At 41.3% G+C, this 20,204-nt stretch overlaps 1 protein-coding gene across 6 annotated transcripts in view; it reads left to right on the top strand.

Annotated features, from left to right (window-relative positions):
• TJP1 (tight junction protein 1) overlaps window positions 1-20,204 on the top strand; it is a 707,329-nt gene that overhangs the window by 510,123 nt on the left and 177,002 nt on the right. For all 6 annotated transcript variants that reach the window (XM_086958396.1, XM_086958395.1, XM_086958394.1 and 3 more), the window contains 2 exons: window positions 1,063-1,154; window positions 10,046-10,270. In XM_086958396.1, coding sequence (XP_086814522.1) covers window positions 1,063-1,154; window positions 10,046-10,270 — 317 coding nt within the window. The remainder of the gene's footprint in view (window positions 1-1,062; window positions 1,155-10,045; window positions 10,271-20,204) is intronic.

Below are 20,204 nucleotides of genomic sequence, written 5' to 3'. Positions count from 1 at the left end.
TCAAATGATCTTGGCGAGATGGGGGTTGGTACCGGTACTAACTTTGCATGATTGGTATGGGAGAGTTTTGTGCATCCTAGAGATGGAAAAGATTACCCATAGCACCATTGGAGATGAAAAGCACTTAGAGAAAATGTGGGGGCATGTGGTGGACCTTTTGTCTAGAGACTTACTGCCCAAAAACAGTAAGGGCCTTACAGGTCCTCCCAGTATGACTTCACCAAGGCCAACGGGATTAAATTTGTACTTGCTATCACATGTTCTTCTTGACAGGGCTAGAAGCTATATAGGATACTGCACTGGTGGGGACAGGGTGCTGGGCTACAGGAATGTTAACTATGTCGTGTTTAGAATATAAAAATATATTGACTCATAAAGGGTGCATTAAATTTGTGTTTTATATTAACATTTTTATGCAACACAGACCTGTACACAACTTGATATGGGAGAAAGCTGAAATGTTAAACACTAGACTTTCTTTAATAGTTAAACTGGTAATATAGAATTGAGTAAACACAAGATTAACAATAAACAGCCCTCAACTGTAAAAAAGATGTACTTAAACTTTTGAGCAACAATTGTAAAGGGAGAATTGTAAAATGAATTATTTGTTTGGAAACAAAAAAGATTTTTGCTTTGCTTTTTTTGCCTCTAAGTTTTACTGCCTAGTTCCGTGAGCAAATTAAAACAAGAGTAATAATTTGTGTAGAGTGTGTTCAAGGCAAAGATATGATACTCTGATTTCAACATTAGTCTTTTAATCTTTCATCATCATCATAGTTGTCTCGCCAGCATTCTTGAATACTGACCTATAGGTCAATTTTCCATTGTGTACAACATTGACATTTTTCTGTTAGAACTTGAAGCAGAGTATTTTATGTAGGCACTTGCTTGAGGTCAAAGACTATTTACAAATGGTAAAAGTAGATTATTTTTGGATTAGATTTCTCTTCAGTAGCTTTGGTAACCGATATAAAACTCTGCTGCTCCCCAGCACTAAAAACAATTGATGTCAGAAATATTATTTTATGTGAAATTAAATATCCAAGTATTTTTCAACAGCTCCCAGAAATAGCACCCAAGCCTGCACTTGCTCCAGCAGGTGCTCAGAAGCCAGTCATCCAACAGCATTATGAACAAGAGAAAAATTATCGGTAAGTTATTCGCTCAATGCAGTGTGTAATCAGTTAAGTTACTAGGTGAATAGAAACACAGTTGGATATTTATAGATTAATACCACTGTGGCACATGGAAAAATGTTTTGTGAAGTTCTCTTCTTTCTAGTGTTATATTATGAATCAAAAGTATTTGAGGCACAGCAGTTTTGCAGCATGAATAGTTCCTGGATTCACATGTTGTGCATTATTATGCCATACAGAGGTCGGGTGCAGAATTTCTTGTGTATAGTTGTCTTTCTCCTCGTTTTTTTTTTTTTCTTTTTACTGTTTTTCGGTGTCACTGCCCTCCACCTTTTGGTGCTTGTTCCATCCTCCTATGACGTCAGACATCCTCCCCGGAAGCCTCACTCTTGGTCGCCATTTTCTGATTCTGATTTCCCGCGTGCTCAGGGGTACTCCTGATTGGACTTAAATGGAGAAGACTCCGTTCTGTTTCTACCCACAGTGCCAACATAAGTTTGCGCTGAGAGACAGCCATCAATTCTGCAGGTCCACAAAGAGACTACCTCACTCAGAAATTTAGGGTTGTTGAGTGAGGAGGAACAGGACACCACTGAAGAAGCAGAGGGAGAAGGCTGCGACGTCAAGAAAAAACACAGAGCGAAAGAAAAACATGGACCAGTAACTCCACAAAGGATGATGGTGATCGGGTCAAAACCCGTCTCTCAAATGAAAGCAAGCCTTGGCGCTGATCAACTTGCCGATCGAATGCAAGACAAAGCACAAAGATACTCTAGGGTCCCATCCAAAGGATACTGCAGGTGGGAAAGGTGCCAGGAAAAACGTGGACGTCAAATGACGAACTAAGTCGAAAAAAAAGAATGACACCGCAGCTGCGATAACAGCAGCTGAATCTTTGATGTCAAAAAAAGAGACCAACACTTGCTCTAAACACCGAAGAACATACACTCGAAATCGAGCGCCATAATGGCAGCCATACTACAAAAAAAGAAAGATTTTGATTCAAGATTCCAAGTCTAAGATGGAATCTTGAATCAAAATCTTTCTTTTTTTGTAGTACGGCTGCCATTATGGCGCTCGATTTCGAGTGTATGTTCTTCGGTGTTTAGAGCAAGTGTTGGTCTTTTTTTTGTAGAGTAGAGAGAAGGGAAGGATATGGCGGAACTAGAGCCACCCCTCACACCTGAGCCTCTGGAAGAACAACAAGAGCTCTTATACGAAGAAGAGGAGGGACAGAGTCAAGACACTGAGGAATTAAAGGGCATCGAAGACCAATGGCAGCATCTCAAGGTAGATTCGCCCACAGATGATTTGGCCATGTATAACCAAATAGTCAAAAGAGCATCAGAAAGGTATGGGGTGCAGATGGAGGAGGAAAATTCACAGACTTGTTACTTCCTGGAAACATTTATGCCATTACAACTAAGGTCCAGTGCCTTCCTAAGCTATCAGCAAGTGAGACTCTCTCCAGCAACATGTAGAGCAGTAACTCCTGGGATGGAGAAAAAGTACACAAATTCCAATAAAGATACAGCATACATGTGGGGCAAAGTAGTGACAGATTCAATCATCGTAGGCAAAGCCAGGAAGAGGGAAAATATTCTTACTACCTCTGGCCCACTGGCAGGGAGAGGAAAAAAATTGATATGATGTTGATATGATGGGAATAAAATTAGAAAGAGGAGCCGCAACACAATGGAAGGTAGCAGACTCAAATGCTTTGATGAACAGGTTTTCCCATCAGAACTGCGAAGAAATGGCAGAACTAACAAAGCACCTACCTGAACAATATCAAAAAAGAATGAAAGCCTTAGCTGAAGAAGGGAAAGTAATTACAAACACATGCCTAAAGTAGGCATATGATGCTGCAGATACAGCAGCAAGACATTTGGTGACCGGAACAACATTGAGACATCATGAATGGCAGAGGATATTGGGCTTCAAAAATGAAGTACAGGCCAACATCATCAACAGTCTGTTCAACGTTGAACATTTATTTGACAAAGCAGCAGACACGCTTGAACAAATTATGAAAGACAATGATACAGCAAAATCAGTGGGCGCCCTACAGTTCAGTGGTCGGCCAATAAGAGCAACCCCCTTCAACTAGAAGACCTACTGGGAGAGGTGGTTTTCAGACGGGGACACCAAAGTACAAAGCAGTCTCAGCCTAAATTACGTCAGTAGCCACACAAAAAAATCAATGTGAACAAAGAGGGCCCCCCCCCGTAAATTATAATGGTTCCAAGGGCAAGGAAAACAGGCAATAAATATGAGTAAATACTTCTTTGCCACCAGAAAATAGAATTAAATAAATAATAATAAACAAACCTGAAGAACATGTGAAAACAATAAATATATACTTCGAGTTGATACAAACATGTAATATTAGGTTAATGGGGTTTTGAAACCTAACAATTGCAAATAATCATACATATTTCTATAAAAACACTGTATTAAAAAAGAAACCACAACATACAAAGACAAATTGCAAGACAAAAATGAGCAAAATGAGTGAAAAAACAATATGTACAAGTTAAAAATGTGCAAATATAGTGCTCAATGGAAAAATGTGGACTCACTATGTGCTCTATTAGTACACTTTGTATTATTGTTGAGCCTAATGGAACATGATTAAGAAGATGAAATAATCTGTAGACGTGGCAACAAATGAATCATGTTCTTCAAGCATTTTGGCGAACTGGGGCGCCTTCTTCAGGAAAAGAGCCACAACATTGACTTTGTACCTTTAAAGTTTCACATGTTAAACAAGAAAACTGAAAAACAAGATACTTAATGATAATATTTGTATTGAGGAATGTAATGCCTATGTGTGAGCAGGCAAGTTGGAATAGAAAAGAAATAAAGGAAAAAGTAAAAAAGAGAAAAGGACCCAGAGGAGTGCAGATGTCTCCGGAGAGCATGAATAACCTAAAATGAATGAAATATCAGGGAAACAGTAATAAACCCACATGGAAAATGTTATCTATAGTGGGAAAACAACCCTGGGGAAATGTCTATCGGTAGAAAAACACTAACCTGCTGCTATGTAGAATCGAAATGGAAAATACTGCTGTTTGGTGCCGATCGGGGCTCAGTATGCAGCCTGACAGAATTGGTGTCTGCCTAATATGGAGTTGGGCGGTGCATGTAGCACCCCTTGCTAGGCAGAAAATATTGAACAGACTGAACGCGAACCTGCATGTTCCTGATAGTAGATATCGAGAGAGGACTGCAGGAACAGGTAGCAGCCTCAATAAAGATGGAAAACTTCAAATAATCTGCGAGTCCTAAGCAATGTATATAATAACAAGTCTGCGAGAAGGACCATAAATGAAAATTCCAAAAACAACTACAGAATCAGACAAAAAAGATATCATATACTGAAAATGTGGTAACTGACAAACCAAAAGGAATATGTCAATGTAGATTATTATATCGAATGGCATTTTCCCAAGGTAATTCGTTATTTAAACCCTTTTTGAAAGTATTTAAAGAAAAAATTCATAATACCTTTCCTACATTTTCTGACTTAAGTGCTGAAAGGGTCCTGTGAGTGGTTGATTCTTTCCAAAATTAACCATTTGATGTCGTCTAGCTTATGTTTGAATTCCTCTCAATGTTTAACCAACGGAGCTGACAGTTTAGAAGTTCTAATAGCTGAGCAATGTTCAGATAATCTAGTGGCCGGGGATCTGGAAGTTTCACCCACGTAACCTACGTAAAGGATAAAAAATAGATCACATTTTTGGTCTTGCAATTCAATAATCTAGTAGATGTCACTGTGAACCCATCGTGGGTAATGGTAGAAGATCGTATGGCTGTGTCACAAGCTGCGCATTGAGTGCATCTGTATGTGCTGACCACTGGTTGGAAACCGTCAATAGTTTTTGAATCAAAGAAGAGTTAGTTTTAAATTGTCATCTCACTACAATATCTTTGATGTTTTATTGCCACGATTCGCAAACATCGGCTTAAGAAGTTTTGGAGTGTCATCCGTATCAGTATCAGTATTTAAAATGTGCCAGTTGGAATTTACAATGTGACACAAACAGACGCAAGACCTCACTAGTATTTTATGTTCTTTGTAAGTGATCCCTGTCGTGAAACATGCTCTTTTATATAATTCACAAACTAGCTGCCTCGAATAGCCTCTGGTTATGAACTTCTCTTTCATCATGACAGATTGTGTATCGTAATCAGACACGTTAGTACGATTCCTACGGAGACGCAGGAATTGTCTAAATCGGATGCTTTGTTTATTGCACCCTGGGGTGTTAGCTGTCAAAATGTAATAAAGTGTTTCTAGCTTAAGGTTTAACATAGAGATCTACTTCTAGTTGCTTGTTGTGTCTAATCAAGATATCTAAAAACTCAACTTGATTTTTGATATTGTTATTAGTAAACCGAATGTTGGGGTCACAGCAGTTAAACCATGAAACAAATTCCATGAGTATATACTCAGTCCATATAAAGAAAGATGTCATCTATTCAGCGAGACCAATAACTGATTGACTCAAAAAAGTGAGCTATCAAGTTATATATATTTTTCTGCTCAAATTTGCCGATGTTGATATTAGCCACGGTTGGAGCATACTGCCTCCTTTTGTTTGTTTAAAAAGTTGATCTCCAAATTCAAATGTCTTTACAGATAAAATGGTTTTTAAACACTGGTAGGGCAATCAATATGATGTTTGTCAGTGAACCAGCGAACCGATTCAACCACACCGTCTTGAGGAATATTACTCGATGTCCAGAGTTACTAACAACTTGGGGTTAGAATTGAAAGGGAAACACAAAAAAATAGCAACATGTGTTGCTCCTAGTGGGATAGGTATGTCCAGACGTGGGTCCCATACTCGCCATGTCACGGAGTCAAGCTATCCTGGCTGGTGAGTAGTGGTACCCCAAAACAAGTCCCAGGATGATTGTTTCCGGTCCTGGCCTGTGAGTTCGGGCTGGACTATTGCCATGGGAAAGAGGGTTAAGACTAAATTGCATATGGCTGGCTCCAAACTGGAATGGCATGGTGAGCAACAAAAGGATAGATTTAGGCCCATATCTCTGTACTGGCTGTCAAGAGGGGCAGTAGCAACATCAGAGTGACTCTAAAGTTGGATTTCCACCCACAGACAATATCTTTCTCCAGGAGTGAAGGGAAGTAACATCAGACAAGTGGTTGCTCAATATAATACAACACGGTTACTGCATAGAGTTGTAAAAACACCCTCCAACATGTTATCCAAAACAAAAAAACGCACACAAAGGAGGATATAAAAGATCTCCAAAAGGAAGTAAAAGAGCTGCTACAAAAACAAGCAGCTGAAAGGGTGCCACAAAAGAGAAAAATCAAGAAGTTTACTTCAACCAGTGTTCAAGAACACAAAAATTCAAGATGTTATTCCTCAACTCCAACAAGGGGATTTCATGGCAATCATAGATTTAAAGTATGCCTATCTACACAGCCCAATGAATCCAAAACACAGAAAATGCCAGTGTTTTGTGATAATCAAAACACACTAACATTTCAAAGCACTACTCTTTGGAATTGGCAGCCGCAAGGGTTTTCTGGCAGCTGTGGCGGCACATCTGAGAGGAAGCGGAATACATGCCCATCCATACCTAGACTATTGCATGGTAAGAGCAAACTCACCACACAGGTGCAGAAAATACTTAAAGAAAATTATGGCGACACTGCATAGACTGAGATTCACTATAAACTTTGAGAAGTTTTTTCCAAAACCAGAAATACAGAAACTCTTCTTGGGAGCGCAGATAAACACAATTCTGCAGAATGCTTACTCATGCAACAAGAGGATACAAGCTATAACTCAAGAAGCTCTTCGATACCAGAAGGATCAGTCTTTGACTGTGAGGACTGTGGGGAAATTATTGGGAATGATCGCATCATGCATTCCATTAATACCACAGGCTTCACACATCACCAGTCCAAGAATGAATACAGATTCCATAGTCACAATCAACAGGGAGCTGGGATGATCTACTGGCTGTCGCAGAAAATACAACCGGAGATTAGTTGGTGGAACAAAACAAATGTAACAGCAGGAAAATCATTTATGACTAAGGCTCCAACAGTGACCATTAGCACAGACGCCTCACATATCAGTTGGGGAGCACGCATGGGGAACCTTAATGTGAGAGACATAAGAAATACTCACGAAGCATTACAAAATATAAGCCTGTTGGAGTTAAAAAGTGAGTTCCTAGCCTTAAAAGTCTTTCAACAGCAGTGTGGAGCAAATCAATACAGATTCAAGCAGACAATACATCAAATATGTTTCAGCTTAACGAGCAGTGGGTAACAAAGTCCTTTCCCCTATCAAAGATGACAATTAAACGACAAATAAAATTAACAGTGATACATCTACCAGGAGTAGACAGTGTGCTAGCAGACAAACTGAGCAGGCAAGCATCCATCTTGCATGAGTGGGACCTGAATCCGATCGTATTAGAGACTGTTCCAGAAGCGGGGAACTCCAAAAATAGACTTGTTTGCAACACCTCAAAGCGCAAACTACTTGTGCTTTACGTCCATACACCCATACCTTCAGTCTGTAGGGAATACACTGTTGGTAAATTGTTCAGGGGGATTTGCCCTGATGCCACTGCTCTCCCGAGTAATAAACAAGTGCACACCGTTGCATATGACAATTTCACTAATAGCCCCACAGTGGGCACAACCGATTTGGTACTCCGATCTAATGGAGATGGCACAAGAAATGGAAAGACGGCCATTAGTGCAAGATCTACTCTCCATGGAAAGGGAAAGAGTTCTACATCAAGAACCAAACACATTGAGCCTAGAAGCATGTCTCTCAATTACACAGAATTTGGCCATTTATGACTACCTAAACGATCAATAGCGTTTCTCAGAGAAGCAAGGAAAACAACAATTAGAAGATGTTACACTGCAAAATAGAAAACAGACACATATTGGTGCCAAAAACATAATCTGCTTCAAAACAGGGCATGAGAAACTACAATAATTCAATATTGAACTAATTTGTTGGAAAATGGTTTAGCTAATGCTTCTCTAAAGGTACATTTAGTAGCTTACACATAGTGACAATTTTGGTTGACTACTCCAATAATCAAGATTTTTAGAAGGGTTTAAAAGAGTAGCACCACCCAGGAGTGCACCAATATCCACATGGAATCTCAATGTGATGCTCACACAGTTAATGAAGGCACCATTTGAACCAATCTATAAGACAAGTTTAAAGTTTGTTATGTTCAAAGCAACGTTTTTAACAGCCATGACTTCACAACATAGAGTAAGTGAATTGCAAGCTCTCACCAAACAAGAGCCTTCTTTTCAAATACATAAACACATATTAGTCTTAAGAACTAACCCTCAATTCCCTCCTAATGTCATATCTGTTTCACATAAATCAAACAATATAAATTTAAAGTTTTTTCTTTTTCAAAATCCAAAGACAAAAGCGGAAAAGACTTTGCATACTCTGGATGACCGCAGGGCATTAATGTATTATATAGAAAACTCAAAGAACATAAGGAAAGGAAAACAACTTTTCATTTTATTTGCAAACAACACTAGAGAAAAAGTTACAAAGTTTGCCATCACAAGATGGATAACACAGACAATCGAAAAATGTCATAAAAAAGCTGGCGTTCAACTAGAATCCCAAGGGCACTCTCTACAAGGAAGCGAGGAGCAACAATTGCTTTTCCAGCAAACCTTCCACTCTACGATATTTGCATGGCGGCCACATGGTCTTCAATACACACATTAACAGAACACCATTACATTGATCAAGTAAAAAGAGAAGCACAAGTGAAACAAAAAGTCCCAAAACATCTCTTTACAAGTTCATCTTCCTCTTCAACCCAACCACCACAATAAAGACAAGCGCAACAAAATCAATGCATAGCATGTGAATCTAGAAAAGATTCACCCTGCAAAACAAAATGGTTACTTACTGATAGGAGTATTTTTGCAGCTTGAAGCGTTTTCTAGATTCACATGCAACCCACCTACCTCCCCAGAAAATGAGGCGAGACAAGTAAACATGGGATATTTATACAGAACAATAACAAGAAGCAAAAAAAATAATAATCTGAACATGGTGACCACAGTGAGGCTTTCAGAGAGGGCGTTTGATGTCACAGGAGGATTGCACAAGCACCAAATGGTGGGGGTTGTCAATGCCCAATGACAATAATAATAATAATTCTAAAAAAAGAGACCAGGGCTACTACACACAAGGAATTCTGGATCCAACCACTAGATGGGAAATAATACACAGGTTGCGAATCAAGAAAATTCTTCAAGCTTCAAAACTACACCCACCGGTAAGTAATCATTTAATTTTCCTGCATTGCAACTACATAAATTTGCATGGTTGTTTCATTCCCCTTGTCAATGTTGGGGATCTCCAATATTTTGCACTAGCAATATACACTATCAACATACCTGAAAGGCTACAGATGTCTGTTTATTTAGCAGCACATTGACCTCATTGTAAATGTCCATACATCAGCTGATGATATGCTCTGATCTTAACTCCATCCATGGTCCACCATAGCTGTAATTTCAGAGCACAAATGTGAAACGAGAGCCTCTGCATCTGAGGGAAGGAGGCTCATGAAGTATCTAGCCATGACATATGAACAATAAAAGTTTTTTTTCACATTTATAGCAGAAACGCTTTTCTTATTATAGCCAGAAATTCTGTTTACAATGCCTGAAAAATCTCAATTCCCAAATAAAACCGCATTTATTGAGAAAAAAAAACTTTATACGTTTTTATACTTTAACTGTGGTATTTCATTTTACTAACTTATTTGAACATTAAATATTTCTATGCAACCTTGTCTGATCCTTAATTGAAACCTGTTGTATTAATCATGTGTATTTACTTTAGGGCTCCAGAGCCGCAGAAACCCCATTCAGTGGTAGCAGATGATGTAATCCGCTCGAATCATTATGATCCAGATGAAGATGAAGAATATTATAGAAAACAGTTGTCTTTCTTTGATAGAAGAAGTTTTGACAAGCCTGCCTCCCAGCTTTCAGCTAATCTCCATCATGAACCTTCGAAACAGACACATCCTCAGCATCATCAAAACTACAATAACTTTCCATCCAAGTATGGTTTTTTTTTTTATCCATGTCTTTTTTTTATCAAGTACTTAACTGTTTCCTGAACAATTTTGAGAATTTGTATATATAATATTGCTGTTAGGTTATTCTTTATCAGCATAATCTGTTTGTCAAAAAAATGTCTTTAGTGTTGTCAATCCACCTGAATATTTGCAATACTTTATTTTCCACCATAAACTTGCTCAGGTTGTATTTCTCTTTATTTCACCCAGATATTGTATATATTTCAATTGATATTTCATGTTAGCAGAGCACAAACTTGGGTAAGATAAAAAGTTGAAAGGACGATTCAACCATTCGGTACAATGTTTGTTGCCTTGCCTCCGAGATTAAGATAATAAAGGCCTAGCTCACATTAGGCAAGTGAGTGGGGTTTAGACAGGATTTGGTTTAGAAACAATGTTAGAAATGCTTCAAATTAAATTCTGGATTATCGACTTGTGTTTCTGAAAGAGGGCAAATGTGTGGCCCTTGCTCGGATAAAAAGAAACAGATCACTAATCTATGGCATTTTTTATGTTGGGTGCCCTCCTTTACAGAATTTTGAGGTGGGCAAGTAGCATGCCACTTCTATTACACCTAGTTGTATTCATTTTTCCTTGGTCCCTTTTCATTTCACTTACTCTTGAAAACATGCAGATTTGTGCCATGTGTAGCTGGATGTGCACATGCTGTGCATACTCCTGCCATCTATTGTTGTGATTGGACGTGTGCAACTTGTTTTTTTTTCAAAAACGTCTTCGAGTCACGAGGGACGGAGGGAAAGGGTTGTACTCTTCTGCCGACAGTACTTGTATTGCGGGTTATGGTTTGTTAGAAAGCTTATGGTAGGAAGCTGGCTCTTTATATGAAATACCAAAAAGAGGTATATTGTGCAAAGAGTCCAGGTATTCCCTTACTAGTGGACAGGGGCTTGCTCTAGGAATCCCAAGGTGCTCTTCTAAGGGAAAGTATGGTTGAAGAGCCTTAGGCAAATTAGAGAGGAGTGTTAAACATGTGCAAATACACACAATAGTCAGTAAATGATGCACAAGACTCAATAAGGAAATCCTTACCAATTTATCAAAATAACACGTATCTTTATATATATTTAGGCACCAGAATCAATACGATCAGGTAGTTATGTTTTGCAAGAGAAATACTTTTACGGTAAAAAAGTCGATGTTATCCTATGGGAAGAAAAAGAAGTACTGCATTCCAGTAGAGTACAGTGACTTATGGGACCAATTTCCTGGACTTAAGATGAGTAGGGGGCAGTATTCAAGGCAATACCAGTAGGTCACCTCCAGCAGCACAAAGGCGGCTGGGTGCAGTGGTGCAATACAGCATTGGTTGCCCAATGTTAGTCAATGGAGATCGGTCTGCTTATAAAGAGTCTGCAGGTTTGGACTCGGAGGCCAGTCGGGTTGAACAACCGAAAGAGTTAAAATCTTACGATGCTAGGGAATGTGGGGACACTGGTGGTCCTCTACACCTTGGGCCTTTGCAGAGGGTGTTTGAGGTGTCCGGTTTCTTCGTCCAGAAGCACTCTCGGTTGAGGGGGCCTCTGCACATCAGAGTCTCCTTTTCGATTCTTGAAGATGCTTGAAACCTTCCTCTTCGAATAGCCTCCTGACTCCTCTGGCCAGGTTTGTCACACATCAACAACCAGGATACTCTCTCAGATTTTAGCATGCTGTACAAATGCGCATAACATAGCAGTACTGTGTGCTTAAATTAACATAATTGGTCCCACTAGACTATAATAACAATAAAAATAGTGGGAAGCATTTAACAGATTCTGTTTCCAGATGGCCGTTTTTTTCCACTATTCACAATTAAAACAATGGCAGCTGAAATAAGCATTGTCATTAGGCGAAACAGTAACCATTCCAAGTAAATAAAGTTAAAATTCTTAGCACTGTCTGCTGGTCCTTTGTACCTTACTTCTTCCCCATGCTTAGAAAAAACAGAGTTTTCATGCAATAAAAAAAGATTTAAAGACTCCTCCATCCAATAGAAGATTTGTTTTTTTCTGTTAATTTTTTGTTGTGACAGATTCTTCAGGACAGCACAATAACATGCATAGACACTGGCGTGAATGAAGTATATTTATTTCCAGTATACCAGACAGTGCAAACAACAACTCCCACTATCAGCTCCTGGTCACAACAGACTTTACTCGAATCCTCACAGAAACCCTATCCTGCATTTCATTACCCACATTCTAAACTCAACATATCCTCCCCTGTATGTAAACAGTGTAAAAGACCTTGAGACATCCAACACATACCCTCCACGAACACTAAAACATAACCATTGAACAACAAATGTCCAAACCAACACAACATAAAACACAAGAACAACATACACAATACAAGACCAACATACACAACACAAGGACTAGTATTAGTATTATTCTGATCTCCCTCTTACTTTTCACTTCTTTCTCCCGTCTATCTCCCCATCCGGTAGACCACTATGTCACCCTCTCCTTCTCTATCGTGCTAACTCAGTCCACGGTCGCAACCTCTGGATATCCCCCCTTATTCCAACACCTCCCTAACTCAAGCCACCTTAATACAAGGCCCTTGCCCCGGTTTTGTGGCTAATTTACCATTCACAGACTTTTATCCCTCCCCCCCCCCCCACTCTCCCCCCATCCTTGCGCATCCCGCCAATCTCCTGCCAGCACATTCGATCATCCTCGTTGAATTACCATGCCTCCCCTCAATAATATCCTTACTGCACCAATACACTCATCACTAGGTATGGCCCCAACTCTTGGACCATCCTTTACCCTCCCAACCTCTCTAAAAACAATTAATTTGTCACCAAGAACCCTTATTTGTTGACAATTATCTTAGCCCGACCTCCATTATTAAAACTAACTACATCTTTTACTCCAGACGCCCCTCTAAATGGAAAAGTTTCTTCCTCCACTACTTACCCATAATGAAAATTTGCAAAATCTCATATGGCTTGAAACTGTCCACCACCCCTTCCTATACTTTCTTAGGCAAAATTGATATCTCTATTTTTAAATCCGGAAATATCCTCATACAAGCCTCCGAAAACCACCTCACCATCTTTGAGCACCACTTCAGCACGTTATATGATCTACTAACCTCTCCTTCCCATATCTCTACAGCCTCTCAATCACAGGAAGTCCTCCCGGCTTCGCTCCTTCTGACGCCAACCCCACCACTTCCTGATTCTGCAACTATCTATAAAGTCTCCCAATCCCAGACCTTTGATCCCAGTGCTCCCGTACCATCCTCTCCCTGGCTTGACATTTCCACATCTTACTTAGCTCTCAAACCCTCTCTCCCCTCGCCTCATTGTCCTCTCCACCTTCTCCTGATATTCCGTCATCCCTCTCGGCCACCCTAACCCTCTCCCCTCCTCCCGACGCTCTCCCACTCAACCCCAATCACTCCCTTCTTACCTCTCATTGCCCCCTCAGACTGATCCCCCTACACACTGCGTCCCCTTACACCATCCCACCTACTGCTCCACTATAGACACCAATACCTTCCAATCCTAATGATTCCCACCCCAAAGACAGGATAGCACCTCTCCTCACTTGCCCTTACCCCCTCATCTTCTCATAGCACCCATCAGGCCCCTGGGTTTGTGGGTGCTCACTCTACAATTCATCCTCAGTCTAGCATCTGGAACACCCCTCACTTCCCGCCTCCTGGGTTCCCTTCCCATTCCTCTCTCCCTGGCTAATGTGGAACATGCCCCTCTCCCCATCGACCTCCTTTCCTCCTTACCTTCCACGCTTTTAACGCAATCGCTTCTTAACATTGAACTACACCTCTCTATCTTGACGTTGGAACTTTCATCTCTCAGGAAAAACTTTAACACCCTCTCTGATACTAAGCCTGCCAATCATCCCTTCACCATGGGCTACGTACATACTAACACTTCTTTTCCTCTACAAGGATGTACTACTCCTTACGGCATTTTAGCCGATGGACTTCCTGTTAACTGTCCCCTTATACCATCACAAGCCCCGACCCATCTCTTCTCCCCGGACCCCTGGGACTTAAATAATACCTACTCCCTAAGCTACACGACTGTTGACCCTCTTGCACCTCACTCCACTATTCCGGTGATTCTGGGGAGTAGCAGTTTCCCTACGTCCACTGGCTCGCCCAAGCCTCCTCCGCAACTCACTGCGACTACTGATCCTCCTACACTTCACTCCACTATTCCACTATCCATTCAGGCTGCTCCCCCGAAACCAACCATAAACCCCTCAACTGCATGCTAGTCAACTGTCGACTGGCTGCACGACATGCAGCAGAAATCTCGGAAACCATCCTTAGTGAATCCATTGAGATCGCTTTTCTTACGGTAACCTGGGTCAAGGCTCACTCTTCATCTATTCTTGACTTGCTCTGTCCCACGGGTTACTCCATCCTCAGAAAAGATAGGCTTGACAAAATTGGGGGGGAGGGGGAGGGGGGTGCTAGCCATCATCTATAAAGCTGAAGTCCGACGCTCCCTTGTTCAGAATTCCCATCAAGCCACTTTGAAATACATTGGAGCTGAACTTAAAGTTCAGGGGGCCCCTTCTATTCAGCTACATAATATCTACCATCCCCCGGGTGACCCTTTGCCTTTTTGTGGAGGAATTGTCTGACCTACTTTTCCAAGCCTCTATTTCCAACTCCAAAAACCTCTTCCTCTGAGACTTTAATATTTAGTAGAACAATAAGGATGATCCCTCGGTTAACGTCCTCAATGACCTCCTCGATGTTACGGACTTGAATCAACTCTGCCATTCGCCAACACATTCCAAAGGAGCAACTGTTGATGCTATCATTGCTAGCAAAGATCTGGCTTCCCTTTCCCACATTGTCCCTATTGACCGGTCGGACCATTACCTTATCCTCTTCACGATCAACAGCGCTGCACCTCCCCCTTCCCTTAAAAACATCAAACATAGGAAATTAACCAGAAATCTTCACCTTATTCCTCCTGGCGAACTGAAGACTAAGATCAAAGCAAAACTTCACCTTCCTCCTCCCTCTTAAAATGTTAATGAACTTACTGAACACTACAACAAATCCATCATTAAGGTCTTTGACCTAATTGCCCCAGCCAAATTAAAACCACAAAAAAACATCCCCGCCAAATCCTGGTTTAAAGCTGATCTCAACAATGAGAGACGCGCGCTTAGGATGACAGAACGCACGTGGAGACAACACCCCCCCCTCCCCCCCCCAAAAAACTTGCCCTACAAAAAACACATCCTTAATGAAAAGGCCTCCTTCCGCGCACACCTCGACCCAGCTAAGAATAAACCTAGGGAACTATTCAGCATTATCTTAAAAATCAAACAGCTTCTGCCCCCTTCCCCCCTGAAATTGATGGCCTCTACCGAATGATTTTAAGAAATTGTGAACTTCTTTTCCGATACAATGGCCAAGATTGACCTATCCTTTGCCGTAACGCACCCTCCACAGTGCTCATCACCCCTCTATGACCGCCCATCAAAGTCTCCTTTTAAACCTTCGCCCCCTTCTAACTCTGTTCTTCTCCCTCACACCGTCGCACCCCGGAACATTTCCTCACCAGTCCACAGCTAAAAAATAACGCATCTTGGCTGAACTTCAGCCCAGTTACTGAGTGAGAAGTCCTCAACATCATCAGTAAGCTTAAAGCCTCCTCTCATGCCTTTGACCCTCTCCTCGCCAAACTCGTTCAAGATTTAAAGCATATCATCGCACCTTATTGGACTACCATCATCAACTCCTCCTTGGCCACAGGTTGTGTCCCTGTTTCCCTCCAGCTTGGCCAAATCACTCCCACCCTCCAAAATGCTACTGCTGACCCCAACGACCGTAACAATTTGCGTCCTATCTCTAATCTTCTTCTTCTATCCAAGGCCCTCGAAAAATGCACATTGCTCCAACTGGACACATTGACTCATTCAGCCTTTTGGACACATTGCGGCCAGGCTTTCAAAAGGGCTGCAGTACTGAAACTGTGAGCTCAACATTGTTGATGATATCCATCAGTCCCTCGACCAGGGGGAGGCCTCCCTTCTCATTCTTCTTGACCTCTCTGCTGCTTTAGATACTGGCAATCACTCTGCCTTACTCAACACCCTCAAAGATCGGTACAGCTTCAATGGTCCTGTTCTCGAATGGTTCACCTCCTTCTTTCAGTACAGAACCCAACAAATTAAAATCAGCAATTGCTTCTCTAAGCCTATGCCTGTCTCCTTGGGTGTTCCCCAGGGTTCTTTTCTCTCTCCTACTCGATTTAACATCTTCATGGAACCCCTCACCCTCATTCTAAAGCAAGCAGGAATCAATGATCACCTCTTTGCGGACGATACCCAGCATTACTATAAAATCAAATCACATGCACACATTCTGCACCTCAATGATGCCATGACTAGGATTCAACAATGGTTCCATCACAATCACCTTAAACTCAACCCTAAAAAACAGCAAGTCATTCTCAACGCTTCTAAAAACAACTGGCTCCCCATTCAACATTGGATCCCTGACCTAAAAGCTCTCAACTACTCTTTGTCCACCTTTAGCTCAGTTAAATCCCTCTGAATAAGCATTGACCAAAACATCAGCCTTTCTCCCCACATAAAAAACACAACCAAAGGCGCTCTCTTCTCCCTACATCACCTCAAGCATAGTAAACCCTTCATCCCTTTTGATGACTTTAAATCTGTTGTTCAATCACTTGTACTTTCCAGATTGGACTATAGTAACACCATTCTCTATGGAACACCGTAAGTCCACCTAGACCCAATCAAATCAGTCCTTAACCTCGCAGCCAGGGTTATTTCACATTGGAAGAGGTTTGATCATATCTCCCTCATCCTCAGAGCTCAAATGGCTTCCTATTGAAGGGAGATCCACGTACAAGAATGCATGCATTACACATAAAGCTTTGCATCTTCATACCCCACTGTATCTCTCACAAAAACTTCACAAAGCCGCTCTCCCCCCTCTTGTTTAATTTGTATATAGAAGTGTTTGCACAAGTCCTTAGAGAAGATCAAGCTATTCCTTCATTTGTTTTCAGGGGGTGGGAGAAACGGGTGGCCCTTTTTGCAGACGACATCCTTATCTATACGTCTGACCCGGATAGATCATTCCCTATGAGTAATTAAGAGGGCAGAGGAATTTTGGTTGATTTCAGGCTACAAAATCAATCCCACTAAAACAGAAATCATGATGTGGAACATTCCTAATTCTCATCTAACCAAGACCTCTTCTATGAGATACTTGGGAATATGGATTACCCAAGACATCGGGAATATTGTTCAGTCTAATTTAGATCGAGTCTCTAAGGACTGTCGGAAACTTTTAAAATCCTGGGCCTTTTTTCCACTGTCTCTACTTGGAAGAACTAATCTGGTCAAGATGTCTATTCTGCCAAAGTTTACGTTTATTTTTAGTACTATCCCCAAGCTGGATAAATTCCAGCGGGAGATTAATTCTTTTGTCTGAAATTACAAGGGATCTAGGCTGGCCTGGAAAAAGTTGAGGATAGGAGGGAGAAGGGAGGGCTCGCGCTGCCAGATTTGTTGTACTATGCATGGGCATTTCAGCTTACATATACGAGGATGTTATTGAAAACACCTTCGGGATCATCTATGGGAGTAATGTACAAGGCAATGTTAGAGAAAGAACTCCCCTTTGATGGATTTCTATTTAAATATGGGGATCAGAAATTCTTTAAAATAGTCAGATTAAAGACCTTACAGTCAGCTGCAATTTCTTGGTTGCCGATTAGAAAGAAGATAGGGCTTCCCTATTTTTCCAACTTTGCCCCATTGTGGGATTTCCCGGGGCAGCCACTATGTTTGCAGGATAGCCTTGCAACCCCCTTAAAAGAGGCTGGGATCACTAGATGGGGGGAGATAATGGTTGAAGGGAAGTTATTAGAGTGGGAAGGGTTACGAGATAGGGTGGGCCCAACCTTATCTAAATTTAAATATATGCAGCTAGATAGCTGGGGCCGAGCCATGGTTAGGAGGGGAGTCCAGTTGGCGGTGTCCAGTACTTTAGAACAACACTTGGTAGAAAGTTTAGAAGGTGGTAGATGGCGAATTTACACTCCCAGATGAGCTTTGGGGAGAGGAAATAGATTCGTAATGTGAGGACTTATGGATAAGATCCTTTACGCTATTGTATAAGTTGGTCAAACCAGCTTGGCTGAGACACAACCATTTGTTCACAGTTTATTGTGCCTACCTCTCCCCTCTAAGGCTCTCAAAATTCCAGCCAGGAAAGAAGTGCAACAAATGCAACCTTTTGGAAGCATCTGACATACATATGTTTAAGGATTGTCCCCTTATTACACTCTTCTGGGAGGAAGTAAAAGCTTTGTTGGAAAGTATGCTGAAGATAACATTGACCGTTTCCCTCCAACTAATAATTTTTGGGCTAGAGGAAAGGGTAATTGTCCAAGCCAAAACTTTCCTCTTTTATGCAATCCTGCTGGCAAGACGTCAAATATGTAAATTTTGGGTAGAGTCAACTGCCCCTACACACGCAGGTTGGCTAACTTCATTATATGAAATCTCTAAGGCTGATTTGGCTAGAACCTGTAGTAAAAGAAATCTTTCTTTTTGGGACATATTGGTCAAATGGAAATAGGAGTTCCGGGGTTTTTCTTTTTTTTTTCTTTTCCTCTGGATCTATGATTATGCCTACTATACTCCATGGACCTTGGGTCAGTGGCCTCTACGGTAACACATTTTCTAGTCCCTCAGGTGGAAACACCTTGTTGGAGTAACAACGGGTTCGCTCCCTCTCCTCCCTTTTCCAGCGCTATAGGCTGTCTCCCGCTACTAAGATAATCGTGTCTGGGCGAGTGAGGACATAAGAGTACGGGTAACCCCACGGGGTATGACACGCATGGTGGTTGGCACTTAGTTATGGATGGAGGACATGGCATATGAGGACAAAAAATATTTTTAAAAAATTAAAAAAAACTTCACAAAGCGGGTTGCTTTAGAGAAATGAGGAGCACAAATACTCTCATACTGGTGCCTCCCTTGGTAATCAAGAAATCTACCCATTCACGGTCTTTCTCCGGAAATGCGCCTACCAGCTGGAACTCACTCCCCAAAGATCTACGTTGCAACTCCTCCTACTTCTGCTTCAAAAAAGATCTCAAGCGGCACCTTCTCAACAAATACTAGGGTCCTTAATCCTGCCACCTTACAGGATCTCACAACCTGCCCATGATGGTGCTGTTTCTCACCACATTATACCTGACTTACTACCCCCCTCCTCTCATTCTCACATATACTTTCACCCTCCTTCTACTAGTTCTCATATAATCACTGCCTACTCCTACATGCTATCCCCTCTCCTATTACCCTCCTCGGTTCCACCCTACCTTAATACTTTCCCCCCACCAATTCTGACCACCCACGCTTGCACAACTATCTAGTCCTGGTTATGGACTAAATGTACTTCTTATTTTCTTGTCCATGTATTTATTGTTCTTTGCATTTTGGTCATATTTTCTTACGCTTATTAACAAATGTTATATTGCAATTTGTTTCCACTTCCAACCCCTGTAAAGCGCTCTGATACCTTTGGGTTTAGCCAGGTCTATATAAAACCGTTTAAATAAATAAAACTACCAACCAACCGAACCTTCGATCCAAACACAAAACAAAAATTGAAACTAGAACCACAGCACTGTATTTTATTTCAATACAAAATCTTTCAGATAATATGGTGGCTGCGCTTGTCTCCTGTTTTCTCTTGGGTAGACCACACCTTCTGCTGTAACACCCTCATCATACCTACAATGCACCCGCTCAGTCACTTCCCCACACGTCACTTGCACCCCCACACAGCTTTCCACTGACTGCACCTCCTGCCCAGGAACATCTGCACCAACCACCACCTCTCCGTTTGAGAGTCCTCATCTGA

This window comes from Lissotriton vulgaris, chromosome 2_1 (genome assembly GCF_964263255.1).
Source record: "Lissotriton vulgaris chromosome 2_1, aLisVul1.2, whole genome shotgun sequence".
Taxonomy (NCBI): domain Eukaryota; kingdom Metazoa; phylum Chordata; class Amphibia; order Caudata; family Salamandridae; genus Lissotriton; species Lissotriton vulgaris.
Note: the sequence above shows the minus strand (reverse complement) of the source record. Positions and strands in the feature narration are given on the sequence as shown.